The 17,889-nt window shown below is 45.8% G+C and overlaps 1 protein-coding gene across 1 annotated transcript in view; it reads left to right on the top strand.

Annotated features, from left to right (window-relative positions):
- LOC109885038 (mucin-19) overlaps positions 1 to 17,259 on the top strand; it is a 36,091-nt gene extending 18,832 nt beyond the window's left edge. Inside the window, exon 3 of the mRNA XM_020476910.2 lies at positions 15,730 to 17,259. Within this exon, the coding sequence (XP_020332499.1) occupies positions 15,730 to 15,777 (48 nt within the window). The 3' untranslated portion in view covers positions 15,778 to 17,259. The remainder of the gene's footprint in view (positions 1 to 15,729) is intronic.
- Positions 17,260 to 17,889: the final 630 nt, after the last annotated feature.

Raw genomic sequence — 17,889 nt, 5'->3', positions numbered from 1 at the left:
GGGGGCAGAAGGGGCATAGGTCTGATATGGGGGGGGGGGGGGCAGAAGGAACATGGGTCTGATATGGGGGGGGGGGCAGAAGGAACATAGGTCTAATATGGGGGGGCAGAAGGGCATAGGTCTGATATGGGGGGGGCAGAAGGGGCATAGGTCTGATATGGGGGGGGGGCAGAAGGGGCATAGGTCTCCTTTTCTCTCTTTCTCTCCCTCACTCTCTCACTCTCACTCTCTCACTCCCTTACTCTCTCTCTCTCTCTTTTTTCTCTCTCCCATGCTCTCTCTCTCTCTCTCTCTCTCTCTCTCTCTCTCTCTCTCTCTCTCTCTCTCTCTCACACACATACTGCATGGAGCTGTGTATTAGACTGATAGGTGGTGGTTCAGACTACTGTAAATCAAGGTAGAGGTGTATTGACTTTAACATTAGACCTCTGAGTAGTCACTACACAAACACACACACACACACACACTCACTGTGTGTGTCTGTGTTCAGGGACTAATTACAAGCAGAGGATAAGTTATTTTCCTTAGAGGGAAGAGGATAAGAGGGAGGGACTCCACACTTCATTTCCCAGACTGTCTCTATTTCAAGACTGGTATAGAACACTAGACATTATGTGGTATAGAACACTAGACATTATGTGGTATAGAACACTAGACATTATGTGGTATAGAACACTAGACATTATGTGGTATAGAACATAGACATTATGTGGTATAGAACACTAGACATTATGTGGTGTGGTATAGAACACTAGACATTATGTGGTATAGAACACTAGACATTATGTGGTATAGAACACTAGACATTATGTGGTATGGAACACTAGACATTATGTGGTATAGAACACTAGACATTATGTGGTATAGAACACTAGACATTATGTGGTATAGAACACTAGACATTATGTGGTATAGAACACTAGACATTATGTGGTATAGAACACTAGACATCATGTGGTATAGAACACTAGACATTATGTGGTATAGAACAATAGACAAACAGTGAGCCATCGTATTCAAGCATAAAGAAAAGCATTGTAAGTTTGAATTTTGTAAAGTTCGTATGATAAAGGTGATTTATTTTTATTTTTATCAATAATGACAAAACCTCCTGGCATTGACAACTCTGAGGGTGGTAGCTTACTCTTTAGCCACTCCTGCCTGTCACATCTTTTGTCTGAGCCTCGAGGAACGGGTTTATCGTCCTGGAGGGAAGCCAAAGGCATTGCGTTCCCCAAGAGTAGTAACAAGGCCTTTACTGGTTCTAACAGCAGACCTGACAGCTTGCTTCCAGCTCTTAGCAAACCGTTGGAAAAGATAGTGTTTGACAAAATACAATGCTATTTCTCTGTAAATAAATGAACAACAGACTTTCAGCATGCTTGTAGACGAGGGCACTCAACATGTACTGCACTGACACAAATGACTGATGATTGGTTGAAGTATATTGATAATAAGATCAATCAATCACATTTATTTTTAAAGCCTTTTTTACATCAGCCGGTGTCAACTATACAGAAACCCAGCCTAAAACCCCAAACAGCAAGCAATGCAGATGTAGAAGCACAGTGGCTACGAAAAACTCCCTAGATAGGCAGGAACCTAGGAAGAAACCTAGAGAGGAACCAGGCTATGAGGGGTGGCCAGTCCTTTTCTGGCTGTGCCGGGTGGAGATTATAACAGAACATGGCCAAGATGTTCAAATGTTCATAGATGACCAGCAGGGTCAAATAATAATAATAATAATGACATAGGTGGTCAGGGTGCAACAAGTCAGCACCTCAGGAGTAAATGTCAGTTGGCTTTTCATAGCCGATCATTCAGAGTATCTCTACCGTTCCTGCTGTCTCTAGAGAGTTGAAAACAGCAGGTCTGGGACAGGTAGCACGTCCGGTGAACAGGTCAGGGTTCCATAGCTGCAGGCAGAACAGTTGAAACTGGAGCAGCAGTACGGCCAGGTGGACGGTGGACAGTTATGGTCCTAGGGCTCAGGTCCTCTGAGAGAAGAGAGAGAGAGAGAGAGAATTAGAGAGAGCGCACTTAAATTCACACAGGACACCGGATAAGACAGGAGAAATACTCTAGATATTACAAACTGACCCTAGCCCCCCGACACATAAACTACTGCAGCATAAATACTGGATGCTGAGACAGGAAGCGTCGGGAGACTCTGTGTCCAACGATACCCACGGACAGGGCCAAACAGGCAGGATATAACCCCACCCACTTTGCCAAAGCACAGCCCCCACACCACTAGAGGGATATCTTCAACCACCAACTTACCATCCTGAGACAAGGCTGAGTATAGGCCACGAAGATCTTCCATACGGCACGACCCAGAGGAGGTGCGCCAACCCAGACAGAAAGATCACGTCAGTGACTCAACCCACTCAAGTGACGCACCCCTCCTTGGGACGGCATGAAAGAGCCCCAGTAAGCCAGTGACTCAGCCCCTGTAATAGGGTTAGAGGCAGAGAATCCCAGTGGAGAGACGGGAACCAGCCAGGCAGAGACAGCAAGGGCGGTTCGTTGCTCCAGAGCCTTTCCATTCACCTTCACACTCCTGGGCCAGACTACACTCAATCATAGGACCTACTGAAGAGATGAGTCTTCAAGAAAGACTTAAAGGACAAGACCGAGTCTGTCTCTCACATGGATAATCAGACCATTCTATAAAAGTGGAGCTCTATAGGAGAAAGCCCTGCCTCCAGCTGTTTGCTTAGAAATTCTAGGGACAGTTAGGAGGCCTGCGTCTTGTGACCGTAGCGTACGTGTAGGTATGTACGGCAGGACCAAAACGTAGAGATTGGTAGGAACAAGCCCATGTAATGCTTTATAGGTTAGCAGTAAAACCTTGAAATCAGCCCTTGCCTTTACAGCAGTGGTCACCAGTCCTTTTCTGAGTCAAGAGCACTTTTGCAGTCAAAAAGCAAGCTGAGATCTACTGCTCAGATTGTTGTTTTTTACATTAACCTCAAACAAACTGTTTTGTAGGAATGAGGTTTGGGCAGTAGGCCTAGTACATTATCACAGCATATTGGTTATATGACAAGCCAATATTGTTCATCAGACCATTTTATATTTCATAACTCCAGCTTTGATAACGAAATAGATCAGTTGGTTCTGAGACACTGTGGAGCTTTATGATGAATTTAAATAATTATCTTTTTTTATTTTATTGGACTGATGGTACCTGTATCTGATGGTCAACGAGGTCAAATCACGACGTCAGTGATCTTCTCTCTTTCTCTCTCTCTCCCTGATCTTCAGGTCGAAAAGTCAGAGCTCTAGAAAAGATGCCAGTGTTTTCCGACTTGGAGTTCCGACTTGGAGTTCCGACTTGAAGCTCCGACTTGGAATTACGACTTGGAGTTCCGACTTGGAATTACGACTTGGAGTTCCGACTTGGAATTCCGACTTGGAGTTCCGACTTGGAATTCCGACTTGGATGACCGTTCAAAACAATTCCTTCCCACGTTCCCTGCTCTTTCCTTCCTCTCCTCGGGTGAGACTGAGCAGAGAGATGGGACACCGTCTTCCACTTGATGGCCAAACTCGAGTCGCACCACATCTGCACAAATGAATGCTGCTCCCGTGACCAGAGGAATGTAGATATTCCTTAATATTAAAATCAACACGATGAGCTGCTAATAACGATAAAACGCAGGGCTGTCGATACTTGGCTACTCATTCATTGTAGCTGCAGCGGAAGTACGAAGAAGCACGTTTTGTAATAGTGTTGAATAAAAACAGTGAATATAAACTTGAACTCACTCATAAAAACAGCAGCTCTTCGACCACACAGTCTCTCTGTGGTCATGGTTTTACAAGTTATTTAATCTTAAGTAGGTTAGTAGCCTATAGTGGCCGGGGGCATGGAAGCTCTGTAGCCACGGTGATTTGAGCTATCCAATTGGATGCTCTTTAGCCACGGTAATTTGAGCTATCCGATTGGACGCTCTGTAGCCACGGTGATTTGAGCTATCCGATTGGATGCTCTGTAGCCACGGTGATTTGAGCTATCCGATTGGACGCTCTGTCGCCACGGTGATTTGAGCTATCCGATTGGACGCTCTGTAGCCACGGTGATTTGAGCTATCCGATTGGATGCTCTGTAGCCACGGTGATTTGAGCTATCCGATTGGATGCTCTGTAGCCACGGTGATTTGAGCTATCCGATTGAACGCTCTAGCCACGGTGATTTGAGCTATCCGATTGAACGCTCTAGCCACGGTGATTTGAGCTATCCGATTGGATGCTCTGTAGCCACGGTGATTTGAGCTATCCGATTGGACGCTCTGTAGCCACGGTGATTTGAGCTATCCGATTGGACGCTCTGTAGCCACGGTGATTTGAGCTATCCGATTGGACGCTCTGTGGCCACGGTGATTTGAGCTATCCGATTGGATGCTCTGTAGCCACGGTGATTTGAGCTATCCGATTGGACGCTCTGTAGCCACGGTGATTTGAGCTATCCGATTGGATGCTCTGTAGCCACGGTGATTTGAGTTATCCGATTGGACGCTCTGTCGCCACAGTGATTTGAGCTATCCGATTGGACGCTCTGACGCCACGGTGATTTGAGCTATCCGATTGGGCAGCGCAGTAGGTGCACTCGATTTTAGTCACAGATTTGCCGGTCCGCCGGGTAGGTGGAGTTTGTCTCATGGGAACACTTCACCCGGTGTGCAGGACTTTTAAATCAAGTGCACCTACCGGAAACAGCTCAACATGATTTAAAAAAAAAGGAGCGCATGCCTTTATCGTTCGTAATGCCACTGGCATTAAACAAAGCCTTTTGGAATGGGTGGCCAGTAATACACTGGTCCTGAACATCTCTAAAACTAAGAGCATTGCATTTGGTACGAATCATTCCCTAAGCACCAGACATCAGTGGAATCTGGTAATGAATGGTGTTGCTGTTGAGGAGACTAAATTACCTGGTGTTACCTTAGATTGTAAACTGCCATGATCAAAACATATGGATTGAATGGTTGTAAAGATGGGGAGAGGTCTGTCCGTAATAAAGAGATGGGGAGAGGTCTGTCCTTAATAAAGAGATGGGGAGAGGTCTGTCCTTAATAAAGAGATGGGGAGAGGTCTGGCCGTAATAAAGAGATGGGGAGAGGTCTGGCCGTAATAAAGAGATGGGGAGAGGTCTGGCCGTAATAAAGAGATGGGGAGAGGTCTGTCTGTAATAAAGAGATGGGGAGAGGTCTGGCCGTAATAAAGAGATGGGGAGAGGTCTGTCTGTAATAAAGAGATGGGGAGAGGTCTGGCCGTAATAAAGAGATGGGGAGAGGTCTGTCTGTAATAAAGAGATGGGGAGAGGTCTGTCCATAATAAAGAGATGGGGAGAGGTCTGTCTGTAATAAAGAGATGGGGAGAGGTCTGTCTGTAATAAAGAGATGGGGAGAGGTCTGGCCGTAATAAAGAGATGGGGAGAGGTCTGTCTGTAATAAAGAGATGGGGAGAGGTCTGTCTGTAATAAAGAGATGGGGAGAGGTCTGCCTGTAATAAAGAGATGGGGAGAGGTCTGCCTGTAATAAAGAGATGGGGTGAGGTCTGTCTGTAATAAAGAGATGGGGTGAGGTCTGTCTGTAATAGAGATGGGGAGAGGTCTGTAATAAAGAGATGGGGAGAGGTCTGTAATAAAGAGATGGGGAGAGGTCTGTCCATAATAAAGAGATGAGGAGAGGTCTGTCTGTAATAGAGATGGGGAGAGGTCTGTAATAAAGAGATGGGGAGAGGTCTGTAATAAAGAGATGGGGAGAGGTCTGTCCGTAATAAAGAGATGGGGAGAGGTCTGTCCGTAATAAAGAGATGGGGAGAGATCTGTCTGTAATAAAGAGATGAGGAGAGGTCTGTCTGTAATAAAGAGATGCTCTGCTTTTTTGACACCACACTCCACAAAGCAAGTCCTGCAGGCTCTTGTTTTATCTTATCTTGGTTATTGTCCAGCCATATGGTCAAGTGCTGCAAAGAAAGACCTAGTTTAGCTGCAGCCCAGAACAGAGCGGCACGTCTTGCTCTTCATTGTAATCAGAGGGGTAATACACTACATAACCAAAAGTATGTGGACACCTGCTCATTGAACATCTCATTCCAAAATCATGGGCATTAATATGGAGTTGTTCTGCCTTATTATTATTCGACCATGCTGGTCATTTATGAACATTTGGCCATGTTCTGTTATAATCTCCACCCGGCACAGCCAGAAGAGGACTGGCCACCCCACATAGCCTGGTTCCTCTCTAGGTTTCTTCCTAGGTTTTGGCCTTTCTAGGGAGTTTTTCCTAGGCACCGTGCTTCTACACCTGCATTGCTTGCTGTTTGGGGTTTTAGGCTGGGTTTCTGTACAGCACTTTGAGATATCAGCTGATGTACGAAGGGCTATATAAATAAATAAATACATTTTTTTTTTTTTGTTGGTCCCCCTTTGCTGCTATTACAGCCTCCACCCTTCTGGGAAGGCTTTCCACTAGATGTTGGAACATTGCTGCTATAACAGCCTCCACTCTTCTGGGAAGGCTTTCCACTAGATGTTGGAACATTGCTGCTATAACAGCCTCCACCCTTCTGGGAAGGCTTTCCACTAGATGTTGGAACATTGCTGCTATAACAGCCTCCACCCTTCTGGGAAGGCTTTCCACTAGATGTTGGAACATTGCTGCTATAACAGCCTCCACTCTTCTGGGAAGGCTTTCCACTAGATGTTGGAACATTGCTGCTATAACAGCCTTCACTTTTCCGGGAAGGCTTTCCACTAGATGTTGGAATATTGCTGCTATAACAGCCTCCACTCTTCTGGGAAGGCTTTCCACTAGATGTTGGAACGTTGCTGCTATAACAGCCTCCACTCTTCTGGGAAGGCTTTCCACTAGATGTTGGAACGTTGCTGCTATAACAGCCTCCACTCTTCTGGGAAAGCTTTCCACTAGATGTTGGAACGTTGCTGCAATAACAGCCTCCACTCTTCTGGGAAGGCTTTCCACTAGATGTTGGAACATTGCTGCTATAATAGCCTCCACTCTTCTGGGAAGGCTTTCCACTAGATGTTGGGACATTGCTGCTATAACAGCCTCCACTCGTCTGGGAAGGCTTTCCACTAGATGTTGGAACATTGCTGCTATAACAGCCTCCACTCTTCTGGGAAGGCTTTCCACTAGATGTTGGAACATTGCTGCTATAACAGCCTCCACTCTTCTGGGAAGGCTTTCCACTAGATGTTGGAACGTTGCTGCTATAACAGCCTCCACTCTACTGGGAAGGCTTTCCACTAGATGTTGGGACATTGCTGTGGAGACGTGCTGCCATTCAGCCACAGGAGCATTAGTGAGGTCGGGCACTGATGTTGGGCGATTAGGTCTGGCTCGCAGTCAGCGTTCCAATTCATCCCAAAGGTGTTCGATGGGGTTGAGTTCTGGGTTCTGTGCAGGCCAGTCAAGTTCTTCCACACTGATCTCACTTTGTGCACGAGGGGAGTGAAACAGGAAAGGGCCTTCTCCCCCAATGTCATTGTATGCTGTAGCGTTAAGCTTTCCCTTCACTGGAACATAGGGGCCCGAACCATGAAAAAAAGCCCCAGACCATTATTCCTCCTCCACCAAACTTTACAGTTGGCACTATGCATTGGGGCAGGTAGCATTCTACTGGCATCCGCCAAACCCAGATACGTCCGTCCATCACTACAGAGAACACGTTTCCACTGCTCCAGAGTCACTTGGCATTGCTCATGGTGATCTTAGGCTCGTGTGCGGCTGCTCGGCCATGGAAACACATTTCATGAAGCTCCAGACGAACAGTTCTTGTGCTGACGTTGCTTCCAGAGGCAGTTTGGAACTCGATAGTGAGTGAACAAATTCAATAATGTGGACAGTATTGTATAGAGCCATTACAGCATGGAACTACGTTCCATCTCATATTGCTCAAATGAACAGCAAACCTGGTTTCAAAAAACCAGATAAATCAACACCTCACAGCACAAAGCCTCTCCCCTGTTTGACCTAGATAATTTGTGTGTATGTGTTGATATGTAGGCTATGTGTGCTGTTTTCAAACGTAGGTAGTTCTGTCTTTGAGCTGTTCTTATCTATTAATGTTCTGTATCATGTTTCATGTTCTTTGTGGACCCAAGGAAGAGTAGCTGCAATTGCCACAGCTAGTGGGATATCCTAATAAATACCACTGGTCTGTATTCTAACAGTCCAGTCTCTATTCCCACTGGTCAGTATTCTAACAGTCCAGTCTCTATTCCCACTGGTCTGTATTCTAACAGTCCAGTCCAGTCTCTATTCCCACTAGTCAGTATTCTAACAGTCCAGTCCAGTCTCTATTCCCACTGGTCAGTATTCTAACAGTCCAGTCCAGTCTCTATTCTCACTGGTCAGTATCCTAACAGTCCAGTCTCTATTCCCACTGGTCAGTATTCTAACAGTCCAGTCCAGTCTCTATTCCCACTGGCCAGTATTCTAACAGGCCAGTCTCTATTCCCACTGGTCAGTAGTCTAACAGTCCAGTCTCTATTCCCACTGGTCAGTATTCTAACAGTCCAGTCCAGTCTCTATTCCCACTGGTCAGTATTCTAACAGTCCAGTCCAGTCTCTATTCCCACTGGTCAGTATTCTAACAGTCCAGTCTCTATTCCCACTGGTCAGTATTCTAACAGTCCAGTCTCTATTCCCACTGGTCAGTATTCTAACAGTCCAGTCTCTATTCCCACTGGTCAGTATTCTAACAGTCCAGTCTCTATGCCCACTGGTCAGTATTCTTAATGTCCAGTCTCTATTCCCACTGGTCAGTATTCTAACAGTCCAGTCTCTATTCCCACTGGTCAGTATTCTAACAGTCCAGTCTCTATTCCCACTGGTCAGTATTCTAACAGTCCAGTCCAGTCTCTATTCCCACTGGCCAGTATTCTAACAGTCCAGTCTCTATTCCCACTGGTCAGTATTCTAACAGTCCAGTCTCTATTCCCACTGGCCAGTATTCTAAAAGTCCAGTCTCTATTCCCACTGGTCAGTATTCTAACAGTCCAGTCCAGTCTCTATTCCCACTGGTCAGTATCCTAACAGTCCAGTCTCTATTCCCACCAGTCAGTATTCTAACAGTCCAGTCTCTATTCCCACTGGTCAGTATTCTAACAGTCCAGTCTCTATTCCCACTGGCCAGTATTCTAACAGTCCAGTCTCTATTCCCACTGGTCAGTATTCTAACAGTCCAGTCTCTATTCCCACTGGTCAGTATTCTAACAGTCCAGTCCAGTCTCTATTCCCACTGCTCAGTATTCTAACAGTCCAGTCTCTATTCCCACTGGCCAGTATTCTAACAGTCCAGTCTCTATTCCCACTGGCCAGTATTCTAAAAGTCCAGTCTCTATTCCCACTGGTCAGTATTCTAACAGTCCAGTCCAGTCTCTATTCCCACTGGTCAGTATCCTAACAGTCCAGTCTCTATTCCCACTGGTCAGTATTCTAACAGTCCAGTCTCTATTCCCACTGGTCAGTATTCTAACAGTCCAGTCTCTATTCCCACTGGTCAGTATCCTAACAGTCCAGTCTCTATTCCCACTGGTCAGTATTCTAACAGTCCAGTCTCTATTCCCACTGGTCAGTATTCTAACAGTCCAGTCTCTATTCCCACTGGCCAGTATTCTAACAGTCCAGTCTCTATTCCCACTGGTCAGTATTCTAACAGTCCAGTCTCTATTCCCACTGGTCAGTATTCTAACAGTCCAGTCCAGTCTCTATTCCCACTGGCCAGTATTCTAACAGTCCAGTCTCTATTCCCACTGGTCAGTATTCTAACAGTCCAGGCTCTATCCCCACTGGTCAGTATTCTAACAGTCCAGTCCAGTCTCTATTCCCACTGGTCAGTATTCTAACAGTCAAGTCTCTATTCCCACTGGTCAGTATTCTAACAGTCCAGTCTCTATTCCCACTGGTCAGTATTCTAACAGTCCAGTCTCTATTCCCACTGGTCAGTATTCTAACAGTCCAGTCTCTATTCCCACTGGTCAGTATTCTAACAGTCCAGTCTCTATTCCCACTGGTCAGTATTCTAACAGTCCAGTCTCTATTCCCACTGGTCAGTATTCTAACAGTCCAGTCTCTATGCCCACTGGTCAGTATTCTTAATGTCCAGTCTCTATTCCCACTGGTCAGTATTCTAACAGTCCAGTCTCTATTCCCACTGGTCAGTATTCTAACAGTCCAGTCTCTATTCCCACTGGTCAGTATTCTAACAGTCCAGTCCAGTCTCTATTCCCACTGGCCAGTATTCTAACAGTCCAGTCTCTATTCCCACTGGTCAGTATTCTAACAGTCCAGTCTCTATTCCCACTGGCCAGTATTCTAAAAGTCCAGTCTCTATTCCCACTGGTCAGTATTCTAACAGTCCAGTCCAGTCTCTATTCCCACTGGTCAGTATCCTAACAGTCCAGTCTCTATTCCCACCAGTCAGTATTCTAACAGTCCAGTCTCTATTCCCACTGGTCAGTATTCTAACAGTCCAGTCTCTATTCCCACTGGCCAGTATTCTAACAGTCCAGTCTCTATTCCCACTGGTCAGTATTCTAACAGTCCAGTCTCTATTCCCACTGGTCAGTATTCTAACAGTCCAGTCCAGTCTCTATTCCCACTGCTCAGTATTCTAACAGTCCAGTCTCTATTCCCACTGGCCAGTATTCTAACAGTCCAGTCTCTATTCCCACTGGCCAGTATTCTAAAAGTCCAGTCTCTATTCCCACTGGTCAGTATTCTAACAGTCCAGTCCAGTCTCTATTCCCACTGGTCAGTATCCTAACAGTCCAGTCTCTATTCCCACTGGTCAGTATTCTAACAGTCCAGTCTCTATTCCCACTGGTCAGTATTCTAACAGTCCAGTCTCTATTCCCACTGGCCAGTATTCTAACAGTCCAGTCTCTATTCCCACTGGTCAGTATTCTAACAGTCCAGTCTCTATTCCCACTGGTCAGTATTCTAACAGTCCAGTCCAGTCTCTATTCCCACTGGCCAGTATTCTAACAGTCCAGTCTCTATTCCCACTGGTCAGTATTCTAACAGTCCAGGCTCTATCCCCACTGGTCAGTATTCTAACAGTCCAGTCCAGTCTCTATTCCCACTGGTCAGTATTCTAACAGTCAAGTCTCTATTCCCACTGGTCAGTATTCTAACAGTCCAGTCTCTATTCCCACTGGTCAGTATTCTAACAGTCCAGTCTCTATTCCCACTGGTCAGTATTCTAACAGTCCAGTCTCTATTCCCACTGGTCAGTATTCTAACAGTCCAGTCTCTATTCCCACTGGTCAGTATTCTAACAGTCCAGTCTCTATTCCCACTGGTCAGTATTCTAACAGTCCAGTCTCTATTCCCACTGGTCAGTATTCTTAATGTCCAGTCTCTATTCCCACTGGTCAGTATTCTAACAGTCCAGTCTCTATTCCCACTGGTCAGTATTCTAATAGTCCAGTCTCTATTCCCACTGGTCAGTATTCTAACAGTCCAGTCCAGTCTCTATTCCCACTGGCCAGTATTCTAACAGTCCAGTCTCTATTCCCACTGGTCAGTATTCTAACAGTCCAGTCTCTATTCCCACTGGCCAGTATTCTAAAAGTCCAGTCTCTATTCCCACTGGTCAGTATTCTAACAGTCCAGTCCAGTCTCTATTCCCACTGGTCAGTATCCTAACAGTCCAGTCTCTATTCCCACCAGTCAGTATTCTAACAGTCCAGTCTCTATTCCCACTGGTCAGTATTCTAACAGTCCAGTCTCTATTCCCACTGGCCAGTATTCTAACAGTCCAGTCTCTATTCCCACTGGTCAGTATTCTAACAGTCCAGTCTCTATTCCCACTGGTCAGTATTCTAACAGTCCAGTCCAGTCTCTATTCCCACTGCTCAGTATTCTAACAGTCCAGTCTCTATTCCCACTGGCCAGTATTCTAACAGTCCAGTCTCTATTCCCACTGGCCAGTATTCTAAAAGTCCAGTCTCTATTCCCACTGGTCAGTATTCTAACAGTCCAGTCCAGTCTCTATTCCCACTGGTCAGTATCCTAACAGTCCAGTCTCTATTCCCACTGGTCAGTATTCTAACAGTCCAGTCTCTATTCCCACTGGTCAGTATTCTAACAGTCCAGTCTCTATTCCCACTGGCCAGTATTCTAACAGTCCAGTCTCTATTCCCACTGGTCAGTATTCTAACAGTCCAGTCTCTATTCCCACTGGTCAGTATTCTAACAGTCCAGTCCAGTCTCTATTCCCACTGGCCAGTATTCTAACAGTCCAGTCTCTATTCCCACTGGTCAGTATTCTAACAGTCCAGTCTCTATTCCCACTGGCCAGTATTCTAAAAGTCCAGTCTCTATTCCCACTGGTCAGTATTCTAACAGTCCAGTCCAGTCTCTATTCCCACTGGTCAGTATCCTAACAGTCCAGTCTCTATTCCCACCAGTCAGTATTCTAACAGTCCAGTCTCTATTCCCACTGGTCAGTATTCTAACAGTCCAGTCTCTATTCCCACTGGCCAGTATTCTAACAGTCCAGTCTCTATTCCCACTGGTCAGTATTCTAACAGTCCAGTCTCTATTCCCACTGGTCAGTATTCTAACAGTCCAGTCCAGTCTCTATTCCCACTGCTCAGTATTCTAACAGTCCAGTCTCTATTCCCACTGGCCAGTATTCTAACAGTCCAGTCTCTATTCCCACTGGCCAGTATTCTAAAAGTCCAGTCTCTATTCCCACTGGTCAGTATTCTAACAGTCCAGTCCAGTCTCTATTCCCACTGGTCAGTATCCTAACAGTCCAGTCTCTATTCCCACTGGTCAGTATTCTAACAGTCCAGTCTCTATTCCCACTGGTCAGTATTCTAACAGTCCAGTCTCTATTCCCACTGGCCAGTATTCTAACAGTCCAGTCTCTATTCCCACTGGTCAGTATTCTAACAGTCCAGTCTCTATTCCCACTGGTCAGTATTCTAACAGTCCAGTCCAGTCTCTATTCCCACTGGCCAGTATTCTAACAGTCCAGTCTCTATTCCCACTGGTCAGTATTCTAACAGTCCAGGCTCTATCCCCACTGGTCAGTATTCTAACAGTCCAGTCCAGTCTCTATTCCCACTGGTCAGTATTCTAACAGTCAAGTCTCTATTCCCACTGGTCAGTATTCTAACAGTCCAGTCTCTATTCCCACTGGTCAGTATTCTAACAGTCCAGTCTCTATTCCCACTGGTCAGTATTCTAACAGTCCAGTCTCTATTCCCACTGGTCAGTATTCTAACAGTCCAGTCTCTATTCCCACTGGTCAGTATTCTAACAGTCCAGTCTCTATTCCCACTGGTCAGTATTCTAACAGTCCAGTCTCTATTCCCACTGGTCAGTATTCTTAATGTCCAGTCTCTATTCCCACTGGTCAGTATTCTAACAGTCCAGTCTCTATTCCCACTGGTCAGTATTCTAATAGTCCAGTCTCTATTCCCACTGGTCAGTATTCTAACAGTCCAGTCCAGTCTCTATTCCCACTGGCCAGTATTCTAACAGTCCAGTCTCTATTCCCACTGGTCAGTATTCTAACAGTCCAGTCTCTATTCCCACTGGCCAGTATTCTAAAAGTCCAGTCTCTATTCCCACTGGTCAGTATTCTAACAGTCCAGTCCAGTCTCTATTCCCACTGGTCAGTATCCTAACAGTCCAGTCTCTATTCCCACCAGTCAGTATTCTAACAGTCCAGTCTCTATTCCCACTGGTCAGTATTCTAACAGTCCAGTCTCTATTCCCACTGGCCAGTATTCTAACAGTCCAGTCTCTATTCCCACTGGTCAGTATTCTAACAGTCCAGTCTCTATTCCCACTGGTCAGTATTCTAACAGTCCAGTCCAGTCTCTATTCCCACTGCTCAGTATTCTAACAGTCCAGTCTCTATTCCCACTGGCCAGTATTCTAACAGTCCAGTCTCTATTCCCACTGGCCAGTATTCTAAAAGTCCAGTCTCTATTCCCACTGGTCAGTATTCTAACAGTCCAGTCCAGTCTCTATTCCCACTGGTCAGTATCCTAACAGTCCAGTCTCTATTCCCACTGGTCAGTATTCTAACAGTCCAGTCTCTATTCCCACTGGTCAGTATTCTAACAGTCCAGTCTCTATTCCCACTGGCCAGTATTCTAACAGTCCAGTCTCTATTCCCACTGGTCAGTATTCTAACAGTCCAGTCTCTATTCCCACTGGTCAGTATTCTAACAGTCCAGTCCAGTCTCTATTCCCACTGGCCAGTATTCTAACAGTCCAGTCTCTATTCCCACTGGTCAGTATTCTAACAGTCCAGGCTCTATCCCCACTGGTCAGTATTCTAACAGTCCAGTCCAGTCTCTATTCCCACTGGTCAGTATTCTAACAGTCAAGTCTCTATTCCCACTGGTCAGTATTCTAACAGTCCAGTCTCTATTCCCACTGGTCAGTATTCTAACAGTCCAGTCTCTATTCCCACTGGTCAGTATTCTAACAGTCCAGTCTCTATTCCCACTGGTCAGTATTCTAACAGTCCAGTCTCTATTCCCACTGGTCAGTATTCTAACAGTCCAGTCTCTATTCCCACTGGTCAGTATTCTAACAGTCCAGTCTCTATTCCCACTGGTCAGTATTCTAACAGTCCAGTCTCTATGCCCACTGGTCAGTATTCTTAATGTCCAGTCTCTATTCCCACTGGTCAGTATTCTAATAGTCCAGTCTCTATTCCCACTGGTCAGTATTCTAACAGTCCAGTCTCTATTCCCACTGGTCAGTATTCTAACAGTCCAGTCCAGTCTCTATTCCCACTGGTCAGTATTCTAACAGTCCAGTCTCTATTCCCACTGGCCAGTATTCTAACAGTCCAGTCTCTATTCCCACTGGTCAGTATTCTAACAGTCCAGTCTCTATTCCCACTGGCCAGTATTCTAAAAGTCCAGTCTCTATTCCCACTGGTCAGTATTCTAACAGTCCAGTCTCTATTCCCACTGCTCAGTATTCTAACAGTCCAGTCTCTATTCCCACTGGCCAGTATTCTAACGGTCCAGTCTCTATTCCCACTGGCCAGTATTCTAACAGTCCAGTCTCTATTCCCACTGGCCAGTATTCTAACAGTCCAGTCTCTATTCCCACTGGCCAGTATTCTAACAGTCCAGTCTCTATTCCCACTGGCCAGTATTCTAACAGTCCAGTCTCTATTCCCACTGGTCAGTATTCTAACAGTCCAGTCTCTATTCCCACTGGCCAGTATTCTAACAGTCCAGTCCAGTCTCTATTCCCACTGGTCAGTATTCTAACAGTCTAGTCTCTATTCCCACTGGTCAGTATTCTAACAGTCCAGTCTCTATTCCCACTGGCCAGTATTCTAACAGTCCAGTCCAGTCTCTATTCCCACTGGTCAGTATTCTAACAGTCCAGACTCTATTCCCACTGGCCAGTATTCTAACAATCCAGTCTCTATTCCCACTGGCCAGTATTCTAACAGTCCAGTCCAGTCTCTATTCCCACTGGCCAGTATTCTAACAGTCCAGTCCAGTCTCTATTCCCACTGGCCAGTATTCTAACAGTCCAGTCTCTATTCCCACTGGCCAGTATTCTAACAGTCCAGCCTCTATTCCCACTGGCCAGTATTCTAACAGTCCAGTCTCTATTCCCACTGGTCAGTATTCTAACAGTCCAGTCTCTATTCCCACTGGCCAGTATTTAACAGTGTGTTTCCTTCTCTCCTCAGAGTCCTCCCTCGGTGCCCAGTGGAGAAGCTTTCAGATGGTTCTTCTAGAGGTCGAACAACAACTCTTGAAAAGCTGAAGATGTGAAAAGGAGAACTCCTGCTAGTCTTTACTAGTCTATAACTAGTCTATAACTAGTAACTTGTTTCAGTTCTTCACCTCGTGACTGGTTCCTCTCTCACCATAGAAATAAAGTCTTATAGAACTGGCCCCTCCACCCCTTCCCCCAGTCAGTGATGTCGTGATGGGGCCTGAGATTCTGTCTCTTATACTCTCTACCTCCTTCCACAACAACAACAACAACAACAACAGTGTTCTAACTCTTCCTCAATGTAGCCCAGTCAGTCCGATGTGTTTTCAGGACAGTACATCGCATTGCAGCGGAGCAGAAACCTTTAGAACCCAGGAGGTTCCTCCTTCATGTTCTGATGTTTAACATCTACGAACCTGACTGGAGCTGTCACAGAACGTTTCCCGGGAAACATTTAAGGTTGTGTGTTCCAATTGCACCCTCTTCCCTGTAAAGTTTGATTTGGACATATACTATATTATATAGTGTGTTATACTTACGCTATATAGTGCATTACTTTGAATGTAGTGCATTGTGGAGGGAATAGGATGCTGCCTGGGACCCTTTTCGTTGAATTAAGCCCCTCCTCTCTAACTGGCTGGAACCCTTTTCGTTGAATGAAGCCCCTCCTCCCTAACTGCCTGGGACCCTTTTCACTGAATAAGCCCCTCCTCTCTAACTGGCTGGGACCCTTTTCGTTGAATAAGCCCCTCCTCTCTAACTGCCTGGGACCCTTTTCACTGAATAAGCCCCTCCTCTCTAACTGCCTGGGACCCTTTTCACTGAATAAGCCCCTCCTCTCTAACTGGCTGGGACCCTTTTCATTGAATACGCCCCTCCTCTCTAACTGGCTGGGACCCTTTCATTGAACAAGCCCCTCCTCTCTAACTGGCTGGGACCCTTTTCGTTGAATTAAGCCCCTCCTCTCTAACTGCCTGGGACCCTTTTCGTTGAATTAAGCCCCTCCTCCCTAACTGCCTGGGACCCTTTTCACTGAATAAGCCCCTCCTCTCTAACTGGCTGGGACCCTTTTCACTGAATAAGCCCCTCCTCTCTAACTGGCTGGGACCCTTTTCGATGAATAAGCCCCTCCTCTCTAACTGCCTGGGACCCTTTTCATTGAATACGCCCCTCTTCTCTGACTGGTTGGGATCCTTTCATTGAATACGCCCCTCTTCTCTGACTGGTTGGGATCCTTTCATTGAATAAGCCCCTCCTCTCTAACTGGCTGGGACCCTTTTCATTGAATAAGCCCCTCCTCTCTAACTGGCTGGGACCCTTTTCATTGAATAAGCCCCTCCTCTCTAACTGGCTGGGACCCTTTTCATTGAATAAGCCCCTCCTCTCTAACTGGCTGTCGCATGGATTATAACGTGTTTTGTTTTTTTGAAAGGTTACAAAACGTTTGTATATTAACGTCGTGATTCCTCCATGTGTCGAGTAATAAAATGGTTTTAAATAATGTACGTGTGTGTGGGTGGTGTGTGGGTGGTGTGTGGTGTGTGTGTGTGTGCGGGGGGAGGGTGAATATGTAGAGCAGTACTGTTATAACACAGAATATCTGCTGGTTGCATCATGCAGCCATTTGTCAGCATTAGCATTTTCAATCCTGCAAATGTGTGTGTGTGTGTGTGTGTGTGTGTGTGTGTGTGTGTGTGTGTGGTCCTGTCATTGCCTCTCTCCCTGCTGTAATGGTGTAGCTATCAGAACTCCCGTTTCTCCATGACAACCTGTGTTACTAGGCAACAGAGATAACAATGGAATTGTGCCTTGTGTTCCACAATGTGGGAGGGGCTCCGGGCTCATCTCATCTCCCCTCATTTAATTTGCAGACATTTTCTACTGAATCCTCACTCTCTCTTGCACACACACATACACACACACACACACACGTCAGCTAGGACAGGAAATCGTGGTTTTATTTAAGCAAAATTATAATTCAGAATAATGCTAAATTCATACCAAGCTATATGGAGAACACAAACACAGTACACACACACAGTAAACACACACAGTAAACACACACAGTACACACACACAGTACACACAGTACACACACACACACACACACACAGTAAACACACACAGTACA

Source organism: Oncorhynchus kisutch, linkage group LG16 (genome assembly GCF_002021735.2).
Source record: "Oncorhynchus kisutch isolate 150728-3 linkage group LG16, Okis_V2, whole genome shotgun sequence".
In the NCBI taxonomy this organism is placed as follows: Eukaryota; Metazoa; Chordata; class Actinopteri; order Salmoniformes; family Salmonidae; genus Oncorhynchus; species Oncorhynchus kisutch.
The sequence above is the reverse complement of the archived record's forward strand: the minus strand, read 5'-3'. Positions and strand labels throughout refer to the sequence as shown.